The sequence below is a fragment of the Castor canadensis genome, chromosome 8, assembly GCF_047511655.1.
Source record: "Castor canadensis chromosome 8, mCasCan1.hap1v2, whole genome shotgun sequence".
Lineage (NCBI taxonomy): Eukaryota > Metazoa > Chordata > Mammalia > Rodentia > Castoridae > Castor > Castor canadensis.
In genome coordinates, this window is record NC_133393.1 from 87,410,685 (window position 1) to 87,436,866 (window position 26,182).

At 40.5% G+C, this 26,182-nt stretch overlaps 1 protein-coding gene across 2 annotated transcripts in view; it reads left to right on the forward strand.

Annotated features, from left to right (window-relative positions):
* Positions 1–887: 887 nt before the first annotated feature.
* Atf1 (activating transcription factor 1) overlaps positions 888–26,182 on the forward strand; it is a 45,274-nt gene continuing 19,979 nt past the window's right edge. Inside the window, exons 1-4 of one of the 2 annotated variants that reach the window (XM_020179915.2) lie at positions 888–1,292; positions 1,563–1,794; positions 7,401–7,490; positions 21,859–21,978. In XM_020179915.2, the coding sequence (XP_020035504.1) occupies positions 1,714–1,794; positions 7,401–7,490; positions 21,859–21,978 (291 nt within the window). In that variant the 5' untranslated portion in view covers positions 888–1,292; positions 1,563–1,713. Of the gene's footprint in view, positions 1,293–1,562; positions 1,795–7,400; positions 7,491–21,858; positions 21,979–26,182 lie in introns of those variants that run through there. The other variant, XM_020179913.2, reaches the window with a different exon arrangement.

Genomic DNA, 26,182 nt, shown 5'->3' on the forward strand with positions numbered 1-26,182 from the left:
GTGAACTCTTGAGGGAGCCTGTAAGGCTTTAGCCTTAACCACATCTTTTCCACTATATCAGCTTCCTAGTTGGGGATCTCAAGTGCAATGTCACAAAATCTTTGGAACTTATTTTGTCAAGAGCAAAAATGACCATTTGTCGTATACTATCACTAAAAAGCCATAAAAGAACACTTTGCACAAAAACGGATTTTTAAAAATGAGAATAAAATTCCTTTTTCAGAAAGGTAGATACACATTATTTTTAAAGTTTTTTAACATATTAAGATTACGGCATGCCATTTTATTTTACAATACCTTGTAACTTTTTCCTAAATACTTTTTTTTTTTCGGGGGGCGGGGAGACTGGGTCTCCCTTGCCTGATAGCCCTCCAGGCTAGCCTTGACCTCGTCGACGCTCCTGCCTCAGCCTTCTGGGACTGCAGTCGTGCCCCACCACGCCCCCTTTTTCTCAGTACTTCCGAGTTGGAGGAAATCTGGGCCGTAGCGTGCCACCGCCCTACCGCACCTAATTTTAAGTCAATCTGCAGAAAAGCCTTTCAGCTGAGGGTGTGGCTCAGCGGTACAGCGCTCTCGTGGGAGGTTCTGGGTTCCATCCCCAGCACTTAAAAAATCCTTTCCCACGGGTACCTGACAGGACTACGAACCACGTGGACGAGCTAGGGGAAGCTGAGGAAGGCGTGCCCCATGCTTCAAATCCCTTCTCTAGAAGCGATGGGGCAGGCGTCTGTCAAAAGCCAGGAGCCGCAGCTGAGCTGAGAACGACACCAGGAAAACCTGCCCCACACCAAAAGGCCTGCGGAGAGCACCCAGCTGGTGCGGGTGTCGGGAGACAAACGTTCGGGAAAGGTGAGCAGAGAGGGACAGAAGAAACAACCCAGACGACTTTCCACCTTCCCCCAAGTAGAGCGCCGTAGGGAGGAGGCCGGAGAAGATGGCGGCGTGTCACGTGAACGCGCGATGACGCAGCACGGCGGCCCGCACGGAAGCCCAGCCCAGCCTCACCCCCCACGCACATTTACACTCAGTTTTGCACCATCCCCCCCCACGCCTTGCCCCCGGCCTGGTGTGGGTCATGCCGCTTGTGGTAGTTCTGACTGCCGAGAAACGGTAGCCTAGGATGGTTGGCTGTTAAGTTACACTGATCTCCCTGCCCCGCCTGACCCCTGAGAAAGAGGCGCGCTCCCCGCCGCGTGAGGGGGTGGGGAAGAGGACAGCGAATTCGGATTCACCTGGGGGGGGGAGTGGAAGTTCCCACTTCCCCTCGGACATTGGCGAGGCGGCAGCCACAGGTAAGTGTTAGGGGAGTGGGGTTGGGGGAGAGGACATGGGCCAGGGGCCCAGAGCGCGGAAGGAGCAGGAGCGCGGCACTGGCGGCGACGCCGAGCCTGTCGCGCGCTGAGTGGGGGTCGCGCGCAGATGGCCGCGTTGGGGGAGGGGAGCAGCGGAAGGAGGAGGGGTTGCCGCTTGCCGCTGTTCCGGCGCGAGAGGGCTTCCGGTTCTTGCGCCTTTGCGCTGCTCGGTTCCCATTTGGTGGTTGGTCTTCTCTCCTCCCCAAATAGAAATAAAGCCGAAAAATCTCCCGCCGTGAGTGGCTCGAACCTAGACGTTGCCCCTCGGCGGTCGGAGGCCAGAGCTTTTGGGGTCGGGCGAGCAGAGTGGCCTTGGCCGGGCACGGTGAACTCCGCGAGAGCCGCGGAGAAGGACAGACCCATGCACAGCCGCGCAGCGTACAGTCTCTGGGGAGGCCGACGGCGCGGGGATCGCACCCCGAACAGGCTGGGAGCGGGAGAGGTGCGACGATGAGCGGGAACCAGGGTGGGGTTTTCACCTGCAGAAGTGACCGGCCGAGTCCTCCGGCGTCAGGGAAGCCGAGGAAGCTTTACTCGGACCGGATCAGTGCTTTGTTTTCTCACATACTGTAAAGCGACGCATGGTGTTTCTCAGCTTCAGATGCACCGCCGCGGAGCAAGTTTTTGAAAAGCATTGGGCTGTTAGTCTTGGAGCCTACATATATTGTAGGTCACACTGCCCCACTTCAGAAGAGTTTGAGCAGTGTTTATGTCCTCAAAGTGTATTTTATCTCGCCAATTTTGTTACCAACAGATGGACACTTTACTAAAATGCTATTTTTTAAACTGGGCCTACGCCTTGAGTCACCCCACTATCCCTTTTTTGTTACTCGTTTTTTAAACTAAGGTCTCGCGAACTATTTGCCGGGGCTGGCTTCGAACCGTGATCCTCGTGATCTCTGCCTCCTGAGTAGTTAGTATTTAGAGGAGTAAGCCACTGGCGCCCAGCTAAAATGCCATTTTTTAATCTACTCTACAATGTAGTTTGTTTGTTAGAATGTAGTTCAGTTGTACAGCACTTGCCTAGCATGCACAAGGCCTGGGTTCAATCCCCAACATCACAAACAAAACAAAACATGAAACGAGAACCCGTGCTGTTGTAAGTCGAATGTGAAAGAGATAATGATTTCATTGGTGGAAATGTTTTGAGCAAGGGACAGAGATGTCCCCAGATTTACCATAGTCCATCCTCTACAATGAGGAAACTTAGACTCCTCTATTCAACGATTAAGAATACTGTATTTGATGATTACTGTTGACCATAGTAGGTCTCTGTTGACCACAGGACACAGTCATATGATACAGGCCTTGTTGTTGGGGACTTGGAATGGGGAAACAGACATGCCAATAAACACATTTCAGTGTTAAGTAATCTCGTTAGAAATATATGCAAGACTTAGTGAAAATATTAAAGAAGGTAATGTGAGGATATTCCAGGAAGAGAGGCAATATGTAGTATGACATCAAGGACTTTCTATTAAAACAGGTCTAGCTTCAGGTCTTTCACATCTTACTGTGAGATCCATAGTAAATGAAGATTTCTGTAGGCCTTGATTTACACATCTGAAAAGTAGGGAAAAGGGAATCCAGGAGAAAACATATTAAAAAGCTCTTAGAGAACTTGGGAGTATTGTAGCTCAGAGGAGCCGTTGGCAAAGGCCTGGGTTGGATCCCTAGCACCACCACAAAAAAAAAAAAAAAAAAAAAAAATCTGTTGCCTAGGTTATGATGTACTTTCTTAGCGGTACTGGGGTTTGAACTCAGGGCGCTTGATAGGCATTTGAAGGACTCCACCAGCCCTTTTGTGTGATGGGTTTTGTTTGTTTGAAAGGGTCTTGAATCTGGGGCTGGCTCCATCCTCCTGATCACTGCCTCCCAGTGCCCAGCATGATGGACTTCTCTTTGCAAATTTTATTGAGAGTGCCTTGCCTTTCAGATCATTCCTATTGAAGGTGCTTTTTTTTTTGGTGGTGGTGGTGGTGGTGGTGGTGGTGGTACTGGTACTGGTACTGGAGTTGGCCTTGCATTTGCTGTGCAACAGCACTCTACACTTGAGCCACATTCCCAGCCTGATGGTGCTTTTGAAGCCAAGTTTCACTGCCCTCTTGTGATGTTGCTCTACTTGGGGTTATCACATGGTAAGCCTATAGCTGCTGCTTGGAGCTTTATTTTTCATAGAAAATGGATTACACACATAAAATTTATTCTGTGCTAAACAAGTTTGGGGTTTTTTGTTTGTTTGTTTTTTAAACAGATTGTTAACTTTTGGGAGTAGCAGTGGAGTTAGAACTCAGAACTTCTCATTTGTTAGGCAGGCACACTACCATTTGAGCCACACTGCCAGCCCTTTTGAATTGGTTATTTTTGAGATAGAGTCTTGCTTTATTCCTGGGCCAGCATGCTCCATGAGTCTCCTCATTGTGCTTCCTGGTGTAGCTGGGGATGAAAGGCACCACCTCAACCAGCCATTGGTTGAGATAGGGTCTTGCAAACTTTTTACCCAGGCTGGCCTCCAGCCACGAGCCTCTGCCTCCATAATAACTAGGATTACAGGTTTGAGCCACCGCACCTAGCCAGATTGTTAATTTTAACTCAATACGAAGAATAATAGTTAAGAAAAAGTGAGGCAAATAAAGGTTATACTCTGGTAATTTCAGTAGAACAGAGTGTGTACTATTTGTTGTTTATGATGAGATGAAACCATAAAGCTCTTTAATTTTTGGAGAAAAGCTTGATTTAATTAATTCTTCAATTATAAAATAATAGAAAATAGGCTATCCTTTCAGAAGACTGAAAAGAACTCAGACAGTACTGTGATTAAGATTTCTCAGCCTTTTTTCTGTCTGTAATATGTTTTCATGTTAGAAAAAGAAGCAGGTGACATATTTAAGAGGGGGAACCAAGATCCAATTTCAGCCTCTTAAGTAGTGAGGATAACAGGCGTGAGCCAGGGGTGCTAGGCTGTGGCCTTGAACTTTTTTTTTTTTTTTTTTTGTGGTACTGGAGCTTGAACTCAATGCCTACACCTTGAGTCATTCCATCAACCCCTTTTTGTGATGGATTTTTTCAAGATAGGGTCTTAAACTGGTCTTAAACTGTTTCCCCGGGCTAGCTTTGAACCTCAATCCTCCTGAGGAGCTAGGATTACAGGGGTGAGCCACCAGCACCTGGCACTTTTGAACTCTTGATCTTCCTGCCTCTGCCTTTCAGGTAGCTGGGATTACAGGTGGGTACTCCCATGTCTGGCAAAATGAATTTGTTTTATGGTTTCAAAACAAAAAGAAGAAAGAACATGTATTTATAGTTAACAGTTATGTCAGTGAGGCTAAGATGCATCACCTAGTTGCCCTCTCTCTTTAAACTGTTTATTATATTTGTGGTTCCAGGGATTGAACTCAGGGCCCCTCATTTGCTAGGCAAATGCTCTACCTCTTGAGTCATGTTTTCAGCCCTTTTGGTATTTTTGTTTTTGTTTCTGAGATAGGGTCTCACTAATTTTGCCTGGTCTGGGTTCAAATTCAAATTCAGGATCCTTCTTTCTCTGCCTCCTGAGTACCTGGGGTTACAGGTGTGTGCCACCATGCTGGACTCTAAAAATTCTAATTGTATAAAATACACATAACATAAAATTGCCTTTTTTTTTTTTTTTTTTTTGATGCTGAGGATTAAACCCAGAGCTTTTTGCATGTTAGGTAAGCACTTTGCCACTTGAGCAAAATCCTCAGCCCCAGCTTAACCTTTTTGTTTTTATTGTGGCACTTAGGTTTGAACTCAGGGCCTCATGCTTGCTAGACAGGTGTTGAACCACTCTGCCAGCCCTTTTTGTGATAGGTTTTTTCAAGATAGGGTCTCACTAGCTATTTGTTCAAGGCTGGCTTCAAACCATGATCCTCCTGTTTTCTGTCTCCTGAAATAGGTAAGATTGCAGATGTGAGCCATTAGCTCTCAGGTTTTTTTGTTTGTTTGTTTGTTTTGGTTTTTTTTTTGCAGTTCTGGGGTTTGAATTCATGGCTCCTAGGCAGGTGCTCTATCACTTGAGTCACACCTCTAGCCCTTGACCATTTTTAAATGTACAGTTCAGTAATGTTAAATGTATTGAAATTGTTATATAGTTAATCTCCAGAACTTTTTCATGCTCATTAAGGAACTATATTTCCTTCCTCATGCCTAGCAACTATCATCTTTTTGTTTCTGCTAGTTTGACTACTCTAGATATTTCATATAAAGAAAAAGAATACAATGTCTGTTTTTTGTCTTTTTTAAAATTTTGCTTAGCATAATGTGCTCAAGGTTGATCCATGTGTCAGAATTCCCTTGTTTTTTAAGGATAAGTAGTAGTCCACATTTTGGAATATCCATCTGTTGGTGGATACTGGGATGCTTCTACCTTTTGGATATTATGAATAATGCCGCTATGAAAATGCACATACAGATATCTCTTCAAGTCCGGAGGGAAATTGCTGGATCATTTGGTAATTCTGCTTTAAATTTTTTGAGGAATTGCCATGCTTTTTTTCTTTTTATTTATTTATTTTTTTATGGCACTGGGCTTTGCACTTAGAAAGCAGATAAGTACAGAGTAGTCACTCTACCACTTGAACCACACCTCCAGTCCATTTTCCTCTGATTATTTTGGAGATAGGGTCTCCCAAACCAGACTGACCTCAAACCATGATCCTCCCTATTTCAGCCTCCCAAGTAGCTAGAATTGCAGGCATGACCCACTGGTGTCTGGCTGCCATAATTTTTTCTAGCAATCGCATTTTACGTTCCTACCACCACAGTAGTGCACAAGGGTTCTGATTTCTCCACATCCTTGCCAACAGTTTTTATTACTTGTTTTGGTATTAGCTATTTCAGTAAGTATGAGGTGACATTGTCATTTTTCCTTTTTTGGCAGTACTGGGGTTTGAACTCAGGGCCTCCCACTTGCTAGGCAGGCGCTCTACCACTTGAACCCTTCTTATTGTCATTTTGATTTTCATTTCCTTAATGAAGATGTTGAACATCTTTTCATATGCCTGCTAACCAGCTTTTTCTTTTTATGTCTTTGCATTTAATCTAAAAACTTTAAATTCTACCCAAACCTTTTATCATTTTTTTTTTGTTAGTGGCGCTCCTCCCATTTTATATATTCGATCTCTTATAACTTACTCTCATTCTTACCCAGCCTACATATACTACAGTTGGTTATTTAGATCATCTAGGTTTTAGAACCACTTAGTTATAATTTTGCTTATTTGTTGTTCAATTTTTACTCAGTAAATTCTGTATATGAAACTACATGTGCAATTAGAAACTCTTCCTAGACCAGAGAAAAAAATACATGTGCCCCTGAACAGGAACACTGTTATACTTCTCGAATGGGATATCATTTGAAAATTTAGTCACAGTAACTTATGTACATTATCTGCTATCTACTAAGCATGTTCTCATGTGTATCAGAACTGAAAAGAATATGCAAGGAATAGTTTCTCTCCCCCTCTTTTTTTTTTGGCAGTAGTGGAGTTTGAATTCAGGGCCTCACCCTTGCTAGGCAGACACTATCATTTGCCATACCCCCAACCCTTTTTTGCTTTAGTTTCTTTTTAGGTAGGGTCTCTTGTTTTTTGCCAAGGGCCTACCTCAAACCATCATCTTCCTACCTACAGCCTCCTGCTTAGCTGGGATGGTAGGCACAGGCATGCTACCACAACCAGCTTATTGGTTGAAATGGGGTCTCTTGAACCTCGATTCTCCCATCTCTGCAAAGTGTCTGGGGTTACAGATGTGAGCCACTGTGCCTGGCTCTTTTTTGAGACAGGGTCTTGCTTTGTAGCCCAGGCTAGCCTCAAACACAGAGTCCTCCTGCCTCACCCTCCTGACTGCAGCAAGTACAGATGTATAACCACTATGCGTAGCTAAAAAAATCTCTGTTATCTCTAAACCATTAGCCATCAGTTCCCTTCCATCGAGGCAGTAAATGATCAAGTTTTACATGATTGTATAGTATATGATAAATATTCTGCAGTACTTTTTTATTTTAACTGACTTTTTTTCCCCTTATAGTCGATTATGGAAGATTCCCACAAGAGTAACTCTTCAGAGACTGCACCTCAGCCAGTTCAGGGAGCGCATATTTCTCATATTGCTCAACAGGTAAGGCAAGGATCAGCCAAAATATTGAGCTAGTTAGGAATATGCTATCTGCAGGTTAACCTGTTTTTTTGAATCTCTTACTACTAATTTTTATGGAAGAACCAAGCTGCTGAAATATGAATAAGGAAGTTAGATTTAAATACATTGTCAAGACCATTTGGTTCTTCCCTTCTTTCCCCCTTTATATCCCTCCCTCTCTTCTTTCCTTCCTTCTTTCCTTTCTTTCTTTCTTCCTTTCCTTCCTTTTCTCTGAGACAGGGTCTCACTATATAGCCCAGACTGGCCGGGAACTCTTGATCCTCTTGCCTCTGCCTCCCAGGTGCTGGGTTATAGGCATGTTCCTCCATCCTTTAAGCTAACTTGAAACAAAGACTAATGGTTTCAGAAAATGGATCATTATTTGTTTATTTTTGGTTTTTTTTTTTTTTTTTGGTGGCACTGGCACTTGAACTTAGGGCCTCACACTTGCTAAGCAGGCACTCTACCACTTGAGGCACTCCACCAGCCTGGTATGTATGTATGTATGTATGTATGTATTTTGCTGTGCTGGGGTTTGAACTCAGGCCCTTCACCTTGAGCCACTCCACCAGCCCTATTTTTGTGATGGGTTTTTCAAGATAGGGTCTCTAGTACTATTTGCCTGGGCTGGCTTCAAAGGAGATCCTCCTGATCTCTGCCTTCTGAGTAGCTAGGATTATAGGTGTGAGCCACCAGCGCCCAGCCTGGTGGGCTTTATTTTTGAGTCAGAGTCTTCTTATATAGCCCAGACTAGCTTGTATTCTCAATCTTCCTGCTTTGGCCCCCCTGAGTGCTTGAACAATCCTCATTTCAATAGATTTAACATAAGATATATTGAAATGTTTTTGCTGTACTGGGAGATAATCTAGAAATTTACTAGAAATGTAAATTTAGAAGTAATGTGTATGTGGTATTTAAAATCATGCAGCAATACCTGGTTTCTACCTAGAATGTAGAAACAGTATTGCTCCTACCCTAAAACAAGAATAAGTTGTATAATCTACAAGTTATAACTTTTTTTGGCAGCACTGGAATTCATGCTTGCTAGACAGGCATTGTTACTGCTTGAGCCACTTCGCCAGCCTTATAACTTAACCCATGCCACTTCACCAGCCCTATAACTTAACCCCATAGAGGTGGGATATGGGTGTGGCTCACCTGGCAGAGCACAGAAAGTAGGCAGGGCTGTTATACCAGAGGGAAAGAATAATTCAGCTGTCTTTTTTTTTTTTTAAGTGGAACTGGGGTTTGAACTCAGGACTTCACCCTTAAAAAGCAGGTGCTCTATCACTTAAGCCATGCCTCCAGTCCATTTTGCTCAGTTGTTTGGAGGCAGGAGTCTCTCAACTATTTGCCCAGGCTGGCATCGAACCACAAACCTCCCAGTCTCAGCCTCCCTAGTATCTAGGATGATAGGCATGAACCATCTGGCACTGTTGGCACTGTGCCTGGCTGAGGTGAATTTTTAATGAATTGTTGAACCTCAAACAGCATGAGAATTTAAAACCCACGGAAGCTGAGGACACAAGAAGAATTTATACTGTCTTACAGGCTTTTCTCCAGGGATCTCCATCAAGTGCTCAGATAGACCAGAGACAACCTTGTTGAGTGGTTCGGGCCTGCTTGGATCATTTTCTCTTAAAAAGAGAAAGAGCTTTAAGCTGTTGGTGAAAGGGTGTAAACTCTATTTTCTTTTTTTTAATTTTGTTTTTTTGGGCAGTACTGGGGTTTGAACTCAAACTTGCTAGGCAGGTGCTCTACCACTTTCAAAAACAGAACTAATTGCCCAGAGCTGACTTTGAACTAAACCAGGATCCTCCTGATCTCTGCCTCCTGAGTAGCTAGAATTATATTTCCATTGTGTCTGGAAGAAGTGGGGAAAACAAAGGGGACCAACCCTGAAGGAAGGGCAGTAAACTGCCCTAGGCTCAGATCTTTAGTTGTTTTGGTTTTTTTTTCTTGTCACTGGGAGAGAGTTCCATCCCCTGACACCCTAGAACATAGATTCTACCTGACACAGAGACCACAGAGAATCTCCTTGTTGGTGCTATCAAGTCAAGCAACAGCTTTCTGCTCCTAAAGAAGGGACTAGAGTATGAAGAGAGCCTCTTTGGGGCAAATGCACAGAGAAGGCCTAAGATTGAGGATGGAGCAAGAACAATGAAAAAACCACCACTACACCCTGCAGATGACACTAGGGGAATTTGAAGCTGGTTAGTACAGTTAAGGTAATCGAAACAACAAAAACCCAACTCAGTTCAGTTCCTGAATAGATTGCTCAACCCTCCTCTACACACACTAATGGCCTCCTAAGGAAGAAACGGTCTATTTCTAGACATAAATGCTATTTACTTCAGTCTACCTTCTTACACATGATGTCCATTTAGGTAAAAATTATTTAAAATTATAATTTAATTTATAATTATATTTATAGTTTGACTGTATTTTAATTTTAATTATATTTAATTTTAATTTTTTATTTATTTCCGTTAATTTTAAATTACATTTCAAGTTATAATTTAAAAATTATAATTAATCCATAAAAGTGCAAGTCAGATGAAAATGATCAACAGAACCAGACTTGGGATGACCCAGTGGTTGGAACTTAGTGAATTTTAAATAATAATGAATGATGTTAACTTTAGTGGAAAAGATAGACAACATGCATGAACAGCTGGGGAATTTCAGCGGAGAGGTGGAAATTGAAAAAGTCATGTGGAAATCCTGAAATAAAAACGGTGGCTCACTTAGGCTGGTGGAATGGCTTGAGTGGTAGAGTGCCTGCCTAGCAAGCCTGAGTTCAAACCCCAGTACCATCAGAAGAAAAGAATGACAGAGATAAAGTGGTGTTTAGGCTTTTTTTTTCCCCTCTCTTATTTTATTGTTTTTATGTTTACTTACATGTGTATACATTGTTTGTGCCACCTCACTCCCACCCCCACCATGTTTAGGCTTATTAGACTTGTCACAGTTGAGGAAATAATCTGCAAACTTAAAGTTAAGCTACTCAAAATTACTCAGATGGAAAACAAAAAGGAAAAAGAGTAGGGAGAGAAAACAAAGCACGCAGGGACTGTGGGATGTCTCTTTAAGGTAGATATAATCAAAGTCCTGGGACTGGATGAGGTTACTGGGAGGTGTGTCTAGTCAGAGATGAGGTTAGTTAATCTGGGGCACTCATTTCAACTCTAATGCTGTAAGCAGTTGTCCTTTTTGCTGTCTATCTAGTACCATATTTTTTGGATTTTGTGCTGCTGGTGATTGTGCTGTTTAAAAGTGAAGCATAGTGCTTTAGTGCTGTCTAGTATTCTAAGTGAAAGAATGCTGTGATGTGCCTTATGGAGAAAATACATGTGTTAGATAAGTTTCATTCAGGCATGAGTTGCAGTACTGTTGACTGCAAATTCAATGGTAATGAATTATATTAACTAAGGTATCTTTTTTTTTTTTTTTTTTTCACAATACTGGGGTTTGAACTCAGGACCTCATGCTTGCTAGGCAAGCACTCTACCACTAAACCACTCCACTAGCCCTTTTTTGGATGGGTATTTTTCAAGATTGGGTCTCACGAGCTATTTGCCTTGGGCTGGCTTCAAACTGTGATCCTTCTTATCTCTGCCTCCTGAGTGGCTAGGATTATAGGCATGAGCCACCAGCACCTGATAACTAAGGTTTCTTTAAACAGAAACACATAAAACAAGGTTATATATTGAACAATTGATGAAAATGTGCCCAGAGATTTGCAGGAGCTTAACCCTGTATTTCCCTAGATGCAGTAGTCCAGTGTTTGCTAATTCATTTTATGTGTAACTTTATTACTACCACAGATAACAACAATCAGCTATATTTGCAAGGGAGTTCATTGAAAACCTTGATAAGAACTACTGTGGAATTAGGGATAAAAATGTAATTTGGTCACAGAGACCATACAAAGACAGGAGAAAATGCATAGACAAACTTCTCAATGAATAGACAAGGCCTTCAAAGAGTTTTGCTGAAAACAGAGCTAAAAAATTAGTTATGAAGAGATCATTAAAGTTTTATTTTTATTATTGTTTTGTTGTTGTTTATTTTTGTTTTGGAACTGGTCTCACTATGTTGCCCAGGCTGGTCTAGAACTCACTTGGGATTACAGACACGCACCACCAAGATCAGCTTATTTTGATTACTTTTTAAAGCTAGAAGGAATTAGCAGCCTGTTTTTGTACCAAAAGTAGTAAGTAAAGGGGGTAAATTTGACTGTATAGAAGAGAAAGGACAATCCTGAGACAATGTCCTTAAGGAAAAGAGGAGATAAGAATTAGTCTATAAGTGGAGAAGTTCATCCTATACATTATTTATAATAAAATAAATACAGGATAGGTGGGGAGATTGAAGATGAGATACTCAGACAGGTTTGTTTTTTGTTTTATCTGGGGTCAAGCATAGTGGTGCCTGTAATCCTACTTGGAAACTGGCTGGTGGAATGGCTCAGGAAGTAAGAGCACCTGCCTAGCAAGCATGAGACTCTTGAGTTCAAACCCCAGTGCCACCAAAAAAAAAAATTTTTTTTAAAGGCAACTAACTACTTGGAAATAGAAAGAGGAAGATCTCAGCTTATGGCCAGCCTCGGCAAAGTTAGCAGGAGACCCCATCTGAAAAACAAATGGGCTGGGAACTTGGCTTAAGCCTAGTAAGCTTGAGACTCTGAGTTCATACCCCAGTACCACAGACAAAACAAAAGAATACAAAAAACTAGAAGTAGCCAGGCACCAGTGGCTCATGCCTGTAATCCTAGCCACTCAAGAGGCAGAGATCAGGAGAATCAAGGTTTGAAGCCAGCCTGGGCAAATAGTTAGGGAGACCCTATCTTAAAAAACACCCAAATAAAGGCTTGGTGGAGTAGCTCAGTGGTAGAGAGCCTGCCTGGCAAGTGAGAGGCCCTGAGTTCAAACCTCAGTACTGCCAAAGAGAAGAAAAAATAAAACAAAAAGGACTGGGGTACGGCTCAAGTGATAGAGCACTTGCCTAATAAGCAGGAAATGGCAAAAGTTTTCTTCTGGTAATGTGTATGTAAGTGCTTTCAGAAGATAAAGAGGATGAAGAATGTATGAAATAGTTTGTGAGGAGAGGAGGAGAGTTCTGTGGACTGGGGGTGCATAGTAAGGTGGCTGGAGAGCTTAATGGTTAACTGGAAAAGTTCATACTGTTTTCCAGTCAGATTCAGGTGTCCTTCGGTACAGAATGTATGTGTAGATGAGTTACATTGTCAAATAACTATAGTAAAGCAAGAAAAAAACAAGGACATTGAGAGTATGTGCAATAAAGTGATTAATCATGTTAGACATGAAATTAAGCTGTATAAGGAAGTGGGGTCTTGATGGGGTGAAGAATCAAGAAAAGACAGTAGGTTGCCTGGCCAAGGTGGCTCATGCCTGTAATCCTAGCTACTTGAGAGACTGGAATCAAGAAGATCGCAATTCAAGACCGACCTAGGCAAACCATTTATGAGACCCAATCTCCAAAATAACAAGAGCAAAATGGACTGGAGGCATAGCTCAAGTGGTATAGCGCCTGCTTTACAAGCACAAGCCCCAGTCCCACCAAAACAAAACAAAACAAGACAGTAGATCAATGGACATGCAGTTTAGAGAGTCCAAGTACTAGAGTTAGTAGTGAGTTTTAAAAGAAAGTAGGTGGTGATCAGAGAGAGAAAAGGGGATACCTGAATTTGAGATTGTGCAGGTATACATTTATCTATAATGGTCATTAGGTCATTGGTTCTCTCTCCTTTGAGATGTCTGGAAATTTGGAAACAGGAGGGTTATAACTAGCATTTAATGTGCAGAGGCCAGATGCCAAATGTCTTGCATTAAACAGGATATTCTTGCACGTGAAAGAGTTGTCCTGCCCCAAATGCCTGATGAGAAACTAAGGAAGTAGGTGGCTGAGGAGAGTGGAAGAAAAGGCTTTGAAAGAGAGGGTGTCAAAAACAGAAGTCTGTCCATGCACCATGGTTACATGCCTGTAGTCCCAGCTACACTGGAGGCTAAGGCAGGAGGATCACTTGAGCCCAGGAGTTCAAAAAGCCAGCCTGGTAAACACAGTGGAACTTCATCTAAAATGAAATTACAGAAGCCTTGGCATAGAAGGATGTTGCTTCAAATTGCAGTCCTTCTTATGTCTGCCTCCCAAGTAGCTGGGATTAGACATGAGCCACTGTATCAGGCACATTTTGTTGTTTTAAACATACAGATCTTGTACATGTGTTGTTAGATCTACACCTAAGGAGCAGTTTCTCTCACGCTCGCTCTGAGGAGGTTAAACCTAGGGCCTAAGTTGCATGCTAGGCAAGCACTTTACCTCCTAGTCCCCAGTATTGGATATTTTCTTTGGAGCAATTATAAATTATATCGTATTGTCTCCGTATTTTGTTTGTTGTTTGGATGTAGAAAAGCAATGGATTTTTGTGTACTGATTTTGATCTTGTACCTTACTTGTACTAAACTCAGTAATTCTAAGAGGGATGAGTTGTGTTTTTGTTTTTGAATCCTTGGGGTTTTCTATGTATACAATCATGTTATCTTCAAATAGCAATGGTTTGATTCTTTTCCAATCTATAGGCCTTTTATGACTTTTTCTTGCCTTAATTGCACTGGCTAGATCTTCTAGAGCTGTGTTGAATAGAGTAGTGAGAATGGACATCCTTGTTTCTTCCTGATCTTAAGAGTGAAAATACTTATTCTTTGTCAAGTACATATGATTTTGGCTATAAGGGTTTTTGTTTGTTTTACGGTACTGGGGTTTGAAGATCTGTGTTATCCTTCTGTTACTGAGTTTTAGTTTGACTTCATCATAGTTAGAAAACATTCTCTGTATGATTATAATTATTCTAAGATTATTAAAGTGTAATAATCCAGGATATGGTATGTTGCTTAACATTCCATTTTGAAAGTGAAGTAAGAGCTTTGAACAGCTCAGACTTTTCTCATTTATTAATTTGTTTTGCATAAAGAGTGAAATGAGGTAGGTTGTTGAATATCTCTTAACTAAAAAAAGTATGAGAAAAAGTACTTATTAATATCTATAATTTTTTTCCCATGGGATGTCACAGTAGATGTGGTTAATATATTTTATGCTATAGTAAAATTTAACCTGTAGAGAACATTTGGGAATAATTTAGGCACATCATCTTATAATAGGATGTCTATATTGTTAAAATATTCTGAATATGGCCCATAAAAACTGAGTATAATTAAAAAATTGCTAACAAAAAAAAATTGCATAAAGTAATGTGACTGAACTAATAGATCAAAGTATTCACAATGTTTCTTTTTTTTAACCTATTTACATTTTTCTGACGATACTTGAAACCTAATCTATTCTATGTTTCTTTCTTTTTTCTTTTTTTGTGCTCTACCACTGAATGATACCCATAGGCCTATAATCTGCTTTTTCTTTGCACATAGGTAGCACAGTTGTTTTATAATCTGTGGCTGATAGTATTGGTGTCTGGTTCCTTGTGTGATTGGTTATTTTTTAGTCTTGAAAAACTATTCTTGGGAATTCTTTGTGGCTAAGGAAGATTCTGTCTTCATTTTTCAAAATTGTTCACTATATAGATATGCTTGAAAAGATAGTCCAGAAAAAAAGCTGTCAGTGATTGCTCAGAAGACCTGGGAAAACACAAAGACCCATGGAGAATTACTTCCCAGCCAGAAGGATATAACAGTTTATTTCCTCTTTTTCCCACCTTTGCCCCTCCTTCACCCTGTTCCTATCTTTACAACCATTTTGTTCTCCTAGATGACTGATCTTGCGTTTTTTACATATTCCTTCCTTTATACACACACACACACACACACACACACACACTCCATATACTCTTAAACATTTTCTTTTTGGTTTAAAGCTTTGTATTTTTTAGGGAGATTTAAAGAACATATCAGTTCCATATAGGAAGGCATATGTGGAGTGAAACATTTAAAGTTTTTTGGGTTTTTTTTTTTTTTTTGGCAGTACTGGGGCTTGAACTCAGGGCATACACCTTGAGCCACTCTACCAGCCCTTTTTTGAGATAGGGGCTCCAGAACTATTTGCCCAGGCTGGCTTCAAACTGCAGTCTTCCTGATCTCTGTCTCCTAAGCAGCTAGGATTATAGGCATGAGCCACTGGTGCCTGGCTTAAAGCTTTTTAAATCTGTGTTTTTGTGATTGACAATGAAGGCAGTAACTGCAGTTCTTTTTTTTAATCTTGAGAATTTAGCATAGCACATGGCACATAAGGGACATTACTTAATCCTGTTATCTGTTCAGTCAAAACTCTTAGTCCTGATACTCAGAAGATAGTATTGCCTAGATTGGCTAGTATCACGCCCCCTCCACTGTAGAGTATGGTATGTATTTCACCACTGGTGGCATTCTAGGTCTTTTAAGGTAAAGTGTTGACTTCAAAGACATCTAAGTTAACCTGGACATTGACTAAAATAAGATGAGTTATCAGCAGTGAGAATGAGCCTATCAAAACTTGGAGCAGAAATGATTTCCCCCTGGTCATGTGGATCATCCATATCTCACCCCTCATTGTTGCTTGGCTATAAATGAAAGTTGGTCCATTGTCCTGAAGTGAGGAAATACAGCATTTAAAACTTCCAAGGTGGAAAAATCAAAGATACACCCAGAAGAAATTGTAGAAATTCACTGAATTATACTGTCCAAAATTGGGAGGAAGTTCATTACTTCACTAAACAATGATTAATTTAGCACTGTGGAAATTGGGTTAAAAATCTGGCTGGGAATACAGTGTGGAGCAAAACGACAAGTTCCATCTTGGCTCTTGATATCTAGTGAAGGAGATAAGACAGGGACCAAATACTTATACACAGGTAAAACTGGGACCTTGAGGAGTCACCTGAGAAGTGCTACAAAAGATTATCCATAGATAAGGAAAAAATGCAAGACCCTACCTGAAAAATAACTAAGCAAAAAGGGCTGGAGGCATGGCTTACGTGCCTGCCTAGCAAGCATGAGGCCCTGAGTTCAAAACTCAGGACTGCCAAAAAAAAAAAAGAACTATCCAAAGAGCTAAAGAGAACCTATTGTAGGGAATTTGACATCTTCAGGAGTAGGACAGCTTCCCTGGAGGAAGTGATCTGCAGATGAGTGTTAGCTTTACTTTTAGACCTTTTTAAGCATTGGAGAGAACATCCTGTGCCCAGGCCTGCAGTGGGAGGAAGCGTGGAGAATAGAAGGGACTGCAGGGATGATACGGTTTGAGACAAAGCAAGTGAAGTAGTCGAGGAATCATTCTGTCAGGGCTTTGTAGCCTATGGTAAGGAAGGGCTTTTTTGGCAGTACTGGGGTTTGAGCTCAGGGTCTTACACTTGTTAGGCAGGTACTCTACTACTTGAGCCACTCTGCCAGGCCTTTAATGTTGAGTATTTTTATTTAAAAAAAATTTGTTTTTTGGTGGTCCTGGGTTTTGAACTCAGGGCCTCACACTTGCTAGGTAAGTGCTCTACCACTTGAACCACTCTGCCAGCCCTTTTTTGTGTTCGGTATTTTTAAGATAGGGTCTTGCCTTTGTTCCCCTTGAACCACGATCCTCCTGATCTCTGCCTCCTGAGTAGCTAGGATTGCAGGTGTGAGCCATCTACGCCCAGCTGTGTTAGGTGTTTTTGAGATAAGGTCTCCCAAACTATTTCCCCGAGCTGGCTTCAAACTGCGATCCTTCTGAGCTCTTCCTCCTGAGAAGTAAGGATTACAGGTATGAGCCACAAGCACCCAACTAGGAGTTTTTTTAAATTACTGTATTTTGTTTGTTTCCAAATTAAAAATATATTTAATGCTGTTTACATTATATTTAATAGTTACCATGTAATTAATGCAAGTGATATGAGTTTCTGTTTACCATAGTGAAATAGTTTCAAGTACATCTGCTTTTATAAAAGGAAATTTTTTAAAAGAAAAAAATAAGTAAATTGAATAGGAGATAGATGCAATTGTAGTTCTCCTAGAGTATGCTAATGAATATGAATTTGTTAGTCATTTATACTTGTTTACCATGTATAAATTTTAATTGTCCAAGGACACAGTTGAAGCTTTTGAGGCATAGGAATGAGTAACATTTGGAGACAAGTACAGCATAGGCTTAACTATGGGAAAAAATTAATATATCCACAGAATTACAGTTAAATTATCTTTATGTTAAATAATGAACTGGGTTGGATGTATAGCTCAGGGGTAAAGGCCTTGTGTGACATGCATAAAGCTTTGAGTTCAATCTCCAACACTGCAAAAAAAAAAAAAAGTTTTTCACTAATGAACTAAAAGATGAGAAAACCTTATTCATTCTTTTGACTTAGTGGCTCTAATCTACTGAGCAGATACTCTAAGCTTATAGTTTGCCACAGTTGGTACTAAAGTAATTAACAAATTGTTACTCCAAACAATGTCAAAACAGATCTGTCTAAATAGTTCAAGTGGTAAAGCACCTGCCTAGCAAGTGCGATACTCCTGAGTTCAAACCCCACCACCATCAAACCCTCTCCTCCCCAAATAATAATGTGCTCTCTTTTTCTATGAAATTAAAAAGCAAAACAAATATACTTGATAGGTGGGGAGCAAACTGAGAACATAGAGTGAGAGCTTGTAAAAACTTCTTGATTGGCACCAGGAAGGATAAGTTACATTGGGATGAGAGATGGGGCATGGCTCAAGTGATGGATTGCCAAGTTTGAGGCCTTGAGTTCAAACTCCAGTATCATATGGAAAAAAAAGAAAGATATATATTGGAAAGAGAATTGGATTGGGCTCTGGAGCCAGACAGGACCAACAGCTTATGTTTTACTGTTGTGCTGGGTGCTTTTCAAAAAACTTACTATGGAAATTCTCAGTCGTTCCAAAGCAGAGGTTATTGGGTTAACCATCATGGCTCCCATCACCCACTTCAGCAATTATTAACTCATGTCATCTTGCATCCTTCCCAGACACCTGGAGTGTACTGAAGCAAATCCTACATGTCATCCTTTTAGCCTTCAATATTTCAGTACAAAGACTCCTTTAGAGGATATAAACACAATTCTGTTATCACACCTAAAAAGATTCCTTGATATTTAATATCCATTCAGTGTTTAAATTTTTCCTGATACTTGTACATACATGCATACACATGTACTTTTTAATAGTTTGTTGAACCAGAATTCAAATAAGAAACATGATCATGAAACTCACCACTGTTTAAAATGAAAATGTAACGGAGGAGGTGAACTAGTTCAGGGTACACTGTATACATGTATGGAATTACCACAATGAAATCCCCCTGTATTATTAATGTATGATAATTCAAAAATAAAAAAGAACTCTTACTGCTTCTTTCAAAGCAATAAAAAGGAAAAAACATATGTGGGTTCCTTTACCTCACCTTCTCCCATTTTCCTTTTAATTTATTATTACTCAATTATTGTTATTAATTTGGGAAAGGTAGTATTTCTTTTTACAAAGGAAGAATCTCAGGCCCTGAGGGTAAATAATTTGATAAATATCACAGGGCTAGAGAGTACCTGTGTTAAGACTTTTCATTGCTATAACAAAATACCTGATACAATTTAAAAAAGGAATGGTTTATTTTGCTCATGGTTCCGTAGGTTTCAGTTGTGGTCACATGGCTCCATTTTATCTGGACTTACCATGAGGCTGAATAGCTTGGAACGGAGTGTGTTGTGGTTCAAAGCAATGTACCTCATGGTAGACAGGAGGCACAGGAGACAGGAAGGGGTTAGGGACAAGGGATATCTTTCCAGGGCACATTCCCAGTCACCTCCTTCCTTCAACTACGCTCTACCTCCATTTTTCTACCACCTCCCAATAATGATATCATGTGAATACATTAAGGGATGAATCCATGAATGAAGTTAGAACTCTCGTAATCCAGTCACTTCTTAATGATTGAATCCACCAGTTGGGAACCAATTCTTCAACACATGAGCATCTTTGGACACTTCATGTCCAAACTGTAACAGTGCCTTTAGCTGAAAGTGAATGCAGGCCTGACTGATCCAGAGCCTGAATGGCTTTCTGTAGTTGGACAGTTTTAGATTCAAACTCTGGCCATGCCACTTTGCTAACTCCCTGCCCTCCCTCCTACCCAAGTCTTCACTGTCTTAAGTCACATAATTAGGTAGCTAGGGGAATGCTTTGGGCTCAGCTACCCCATGGAATTTGAGGACTTAACTAGAATAGCTTTAAAAAAATCCTTTTCTATCTCTTTAGATCCATCCTAAGAGGAGTTCTGAGGTTGGCCATAATACACTAGAGGCTCCATAGCTCTCATAGAAGAACTGCAGCATTCAGTATGGTAGCCACTAGCCATAAGTAGGTACCTCAGTTTCAATTTAAATTAGTTAAACTTAAATAAAATTAAAAATTAGTCTTTCAGTCACACTAGCCACATTTCAAGTGCTTGATATTAACATGTTGACTAGTAACTACCGTATTGAAAGGGGCAGATAGGGGAACATTTCCATCATTGCAGAAAGTTCTATTAATGCTGAAAGGTAGTGGAGGCAATCATCTGTGTTTCGAATTCTGGTTAAAATTGGAGGACCAGTTTCTTTTCCTCCCTTGAAAGGGAGTATGAATTTAGATGATCAGATTTGAGAGAGTGAGGTAGGAAGACTCCAGACTTTGAGACCTGAGCAGTAAACATTTTGTGAGGTTAGAAAAATAGTACTAATAAGAGGGAAGAGACAACTACTAACTGAAACAAAATGTGGTGCCTCTTTTTCCCTTCCCATCTTCCAGACCCACAGTGCACTAAATCACATGGATTGCCAGAAATCCTTGGGGAGTGATGGCTCTTAATCTTTTAGAATTGTAAATAAAATCCATCCTGGCTCTCCCCATTAACTGAATGGCTTCCATTGGGGTCCAAAAGGTAAGGGGACTTTTCATTATTTTTCTATGAGTATAATGGCAACTGTACAGCCGGACTCAATATTTGTGAGTTCTCTCTGTTTATTCTTATTTTTCAAATTCAATTTCTTTCTTTCTTTTATTCTTTTTTTTTTTTTTTTGTGGTACAGGGGTTTGAACTCAAGGCTACACCTTGAGCCACTCCGCCCTTTTTTTGTGATGGTTTCAAACACTGAACCTCCTCATCTCTGCTTCCTGAGTAGCTCGGATAACAGGAATGAACCATCAGCGCCTGGCCTTATTTTTCAGTTTCTGTATCCTGTATTGGGGTATTGTCCAAGAAAAACAGAACTAGACGTTTTTTAAATGCACGACATATTCAGATTTCTGCAATATGGGAGAGAGAGACTGTAGCATAAGCTAAGCTCAACTTTGCTAAAACAAAAAGCTGGGAGTTTTTTAAACACTAGGGTGTGCAAAGAAAAGTACTTAAGACCTCAGGTGGGGAGGTTTGTCACTGTGATTAGCCATCCCTGTTGGCTAATTGGCACTAACCAAAGTTAGCCTCCTACTCCACAGAGACTGGAGGCAAGCACCTTATTTCAAAGGGATGAGCCCAGGTCCTTGAGAAAGACATTTCTGTGTTGTATAGAAGATTTACATCTCAAGGGGCAGAAAAGGATTTACAACTTTTTGTTTTCTAAAGTAAATGATCTAAAAATAGTGAAGACAGGGCCTCTAGTCAAGTTTTGGTTGAGACCAACAGGAAATTCTTTTGGCATAGGTGAGCCTTCTCAGGCATTTTACAGGTGTGGAATCATCTTAGGGACATGGCATTGAACTGATAGAAGAGGTAGAATCTAAGGTGAGTCTTGAAGGATGATAGGTGAACTTTTTTGTAGTACACTTTATCATGGTATTTTCATGAATCCCCATCACATTTCCACAAAAATAAATTGCCATTTCATGATTTAATTGTTGACTTGAAATTTTTATTTTTTTAAGATACTGCCCAAAGTTGGAATTTTTCTTACTTTGACTCTCGATTTTTTGGTTGTTTCTCAACCACATCTCTTCAGACTAAATGTTCTAAAAAAGCACCTCCCTCTTTTTGCACAAGTTCCTCTGCCTGAAATACCTCCCAGTCCCCTTACTCCTCTGCCCACATGTACACCCTCTGAGAATCATTTGTCCTTCAAGACCCAGCTGACATGGATGTCCTTCTTTTGCTACCACAGTACAGACCTTCCTACCTTTCCTCTACTGTAGCTGCTTTGTTAGCATGTACTGTCAACTCCCTGGTTCTGTATCTGGTCCATAAAAAGTACCTAATGTTTGGCTAGTAGATGTGATTACATGTAATTAGTTCTGAAATGTGTTTTCTAGTGTTAAGAACTCAGGTGTCTTAATGTGGATAGGTGCAATACTTTTTTTTTAATTGAATTTTTATTTGTTCTTAGATGTCATTAAGAGGATCTTCACCAGTGACAATTGTACCTCTTCCTGGAGAGCAAGTACAGGTTCAGGGGGTCATCCAGACAGCTCAGTCTTCTGTAATTCACCCACCACTCGTGCAAACGGTACAGAAATTCAAAGATAGTGGTTGAGAGTGGGGACTTTTATACCCTAAATTTTTTTTCTTGCGGTACTAAGGGTCGAATTTAGAATCTCGAGCTTGCCAGGCAGGCATCCTGCCAGTTGAGCCATGCCCCCAGGCTGACCTGGACCATAAACCACCTGTTTGTGCTTCCCCACATAGCTGGGATGACAGGCCTGCACCACTATGCCTTGTCTCATGAAAATGAAACTTTCTTAAGGGAAAGAATCCTTTTATCTCAGTGGTATCCTTCATGGAAGAAATGGGGTTTTTTTGACAGTACCAGGGTTTGAACTCAGTAACAGGCACTCTACCATTTGAGCTGCACCCCCAGGTTCTACTGAGTAGCTGGGATTACAGACCTGAACCACTGCACTTGGCCCTCATGACATGAATTGTGAAGCAAGGGTAATGATTCTAGCAAAGAAAGAAAGAATCTACCTTATACTTTATAGAGGTCAAATAAGAAAATTCTCTCATAGTAAATTTCATACTTATATCTATCTACCTTCATGTTAACACTTGACATTAGGAAAGAAAGCGCCATCCTCAGCTCCTTTTCTTTTTGGTTCTTCCCATTTTATATTCTGTCTCCTTTGAGTCCTCTCTGGTCTACTCTCATTTTTAAAAGCAAGTACCTGAAAGAAAGGCAGTCTGCCCTCTTTTGTTCCTAAGTGCTGGGAGCACATCATGTCCTAGCATGGTTTTTTGTTTTTTGGGGGGTTTTTGGGTTTTTTGGTGGCACTGGGGTTTGAACTCAGGCAGGGCATCACACTTGGTAGGCAAGTGTGGCTCATATCACTTGAGCCACTCTGCCAGCCATTTATTTTGTGATGGGTTTTTTCAGATAGGGTCTCCAGAACTATTTGCCTGGGCTGGCTTTCAACCCATGACCCTCATGATCTCTGACTTCTAGGATTATATGCATGAGTCACCAGCACCTGGCCCTAGCATGCATCTTGATTTAATGATTCCCATGTAAAGGGTGGCAGCTGCATGGATTTTTGAGTTTTTACTTGAAGATTTTACTGCTTATTTGTGGGTGTCATTAAAGAGAAACACTTTGTTACAAGTAATTTTTTTTTTCTTTAATTTCTTTTTTGTGGTTCTGGGTTTGAACTCAGGGCCTCATGCTTGCTAGGCAGGCACTTTACCACTTGAGCAACTCCAGTCTTTTTTTGTGATGGGTTGTTTTGAGTGAGGGTCTCTCAAGCTATTTGCCAGGGCTGGCTTTAAACCATGATGCTTCTGATCTCTGCCTCCTGGGTAGCTAGGATTATAGGCGTGAGCCACCAGCTATGGTACAAATAATTATTTTCTTGAGTAAATAATTACTTGAGTAAACTTAGTAACAAACTGAAAATATCTAAAGAAATGGGTCAGAAATTAGATCAGAAATGGAGTATCTATGATGCTTGAAGAAAAGACAGAAGTGAGATTTGCCTTATTTAAAATATTTATCTTTTGTTTGGTGGTACTGGGTTTGAATTCAGGACTTGCTTGCTAGGCGGGAACTCTCTTGCTTGAGCTACATCCCTAGTTCTTTTTGCTTTAGTTAGTTTTCATATAGGGTCTTACTTTTTTGCCCAGGGCCACCCTGGAACCACCATCTTCCTACCTACACCCCCACATAACTAGAATTACAGGCATGGGCTAGGCTACCATGCCCAGCTTATTTGTTGATTTTTTTTGCCTGGGCTGGCTTTGAATCTCAATCATCAAGGTCTCAGATTCCCAAGTAGCTGGGATTACAGTTGGGAGCCACTGTGACTGTCTTTACTATTGTTAATTATTGGGTTGTAACTAGTTCTTTTTCTCTGTCAAAACATACAGGTTTAATTAATATATAAATTACTTATAAATGAGTAGCTGTACACTCACTAGAACTTTGTTTTTCCCTCTCTTTTGATACACTTTTTTTTTTTTTTGGTGGCACTGGAGTTTGAACTCAGTACCTCATGCTTGCTAGGCAGGCACTCTACCAGTGGAGCCACTCGGCCAGCCCTTTTCCCTCCCTTTTGAGACAAGGTCTCACTACTGTAGCCCAGGTTGTCCTCACAAACTCTCAATCCTCTTGCCTCAGCCTCCCAAGCACTGGAATTATAGGTATATGATTCAAGCATGGTGATGCTTGGCTAGAATACATTTTTGAAGGAGATGATGACATGTAAAGCAGCCTTCTAGAAATTTAGTGCCTAAGTCTAAATAGTTTGGGGGAAGGTTTTCTGTAGGTGATAACTAATTCAGAGAACTGATTTGTTTTTGGCAGCACTGGGGTTTGAACTCAGAGCCTCGCACTTGCTAAAGAAGGCCCTCCTACCTCTTTGAGTCATTAGGCCAGCGTGTGTGTGTGTGTGTGTGTGTGTGTGTGTGTGTGTGTGTGTGTGTGTGTGTGTGTGTGTGTGTTTGTTTTGGGTTTTTTTGAGTAGCTAGGATTGCAGGCGTGAGCCACCAGCACCTGATTGAGAACTGATGTCCCTTTTAGTAGCCTGTTTGGATTATTTTTTTAACATGAAGCCAGGCATCATAATCCACTTTTGGGCAAATGTTGGGAAAATTGACACATTTATTTTTACATTCACGCACATTTCATTGAGGAGCAATAGAAAAAGCTTTTTCTTTGTCATCGTTACAAGTACATACTTTGCCAACATTTTAGAAGTCAGATTGCAAAGGGACGGCTTTTTAGACTGTAGTGAATTACTTGACCACTTAACATGAACATACTTTTGTCTTTGTTGTTTTTTTCAGAACGAACCAGTCATAACCATAACTCATAGACAAAGGGAAAAAAGTACATATTTTTGACACATGACAACAGAATTAAATAACAACCATTATGACATTAGCAGCTACCATGCAATAGAGTTTCACATGTAGTCTGATGGAATGGCTCAAGTGATAAGAGTGTCCTGCCTAGCAAGTATGAGGGCCTGACTTCAAGCCCCAGTGCTACCAAAAAAGTTTCACATGTAACTACAGACTAATTTAAATTTCACAGGATTTGCTAAATATACTTACCATCTATCTGTGTACTGTCAAGCTTATGTTAAAAACTTTTGGGGTATTTTTGGTGGGACTGGGGTTTGAACTCTGGGCTTTACCCTTGGAAAACAGGCACTCTACGACTTGAGCCACACCTTCAGTCCATTTTGCTCTGGTTATTTTGGAGTTGGGAGTCACACAAACTATTTGCCTGGGTTGGCCTCAAACCCCAATCCTTCCAATCCAAACCTTCTAAGTACCTAGGATTATAGGTGTGACTCACTGGTGCCCAGGTTAAAAATTTAAGAATGCTCTCCCCTTTAGATTTTTTCAAAACTTTTTTGATTACAAAATTTCAAAGGCATTAAAATTTTTAGGGACTGTAAATTACACTATGAACATACATTAATACATTTAAAAATAATTTATAGTACTTTATTATGTATTTTATAAAGACATTAATACATTTTAAAAGTTGAAAGTAGTTTTCTCAGTTATAAACTATTGCTATAACTTAAACCTTGCGTATTGTGTTTATACAGTTTGAAAGTACCCATTAAGAACAGTTAATATTTATTGCATGTATGCCACACACTTAAGTGCTTTACATGTATATCTCATTTAATTGTGAGATTAGGGGAATAAAAAATGATGGTGTGAATTCAACCATGATATATTATAAGAACTTTTGTAAATGTTACAGTACAATAATAAAAAAATAGAAAAAATTTTTGTGAGAGGAAATAAAGGTGATTACTACAGATCTTAAAATTACATATATTTATACCTACCCTTGCTTGCCACCTGTACCTTGCTAAATCAAATGGTCTGCTCTCTGTCCTTTTATTTGTAAGCAGCAGTTGACATAGTTGATCACTCTTGGAACTAAGGCACTGGTCAAGTGGTAAAGTACTTGCCTAGCTAGCATGAGGCCTTGAGTACAATTCTAGTACTGAAGGAAAAAATATTACATAGTTGATCACTCTTTTTTCAGTACACTGTCTTTACTAGTTTTCCCAGGACAGCACATTCATTTGGTTCCCTTCTTTCCTCACTGGTGGCTCTTTCTCAGTTTCATTTGCTGGTTCTTTTTCTAATCTCTTAATGTTGAAGTATTTCTGTGTTAAGTCCTTGACTCTCTTCTCTGTATTTATCCCTAGTGAGCATGTCCAATTTCATGTCTTTAACGACTCTATAGACCT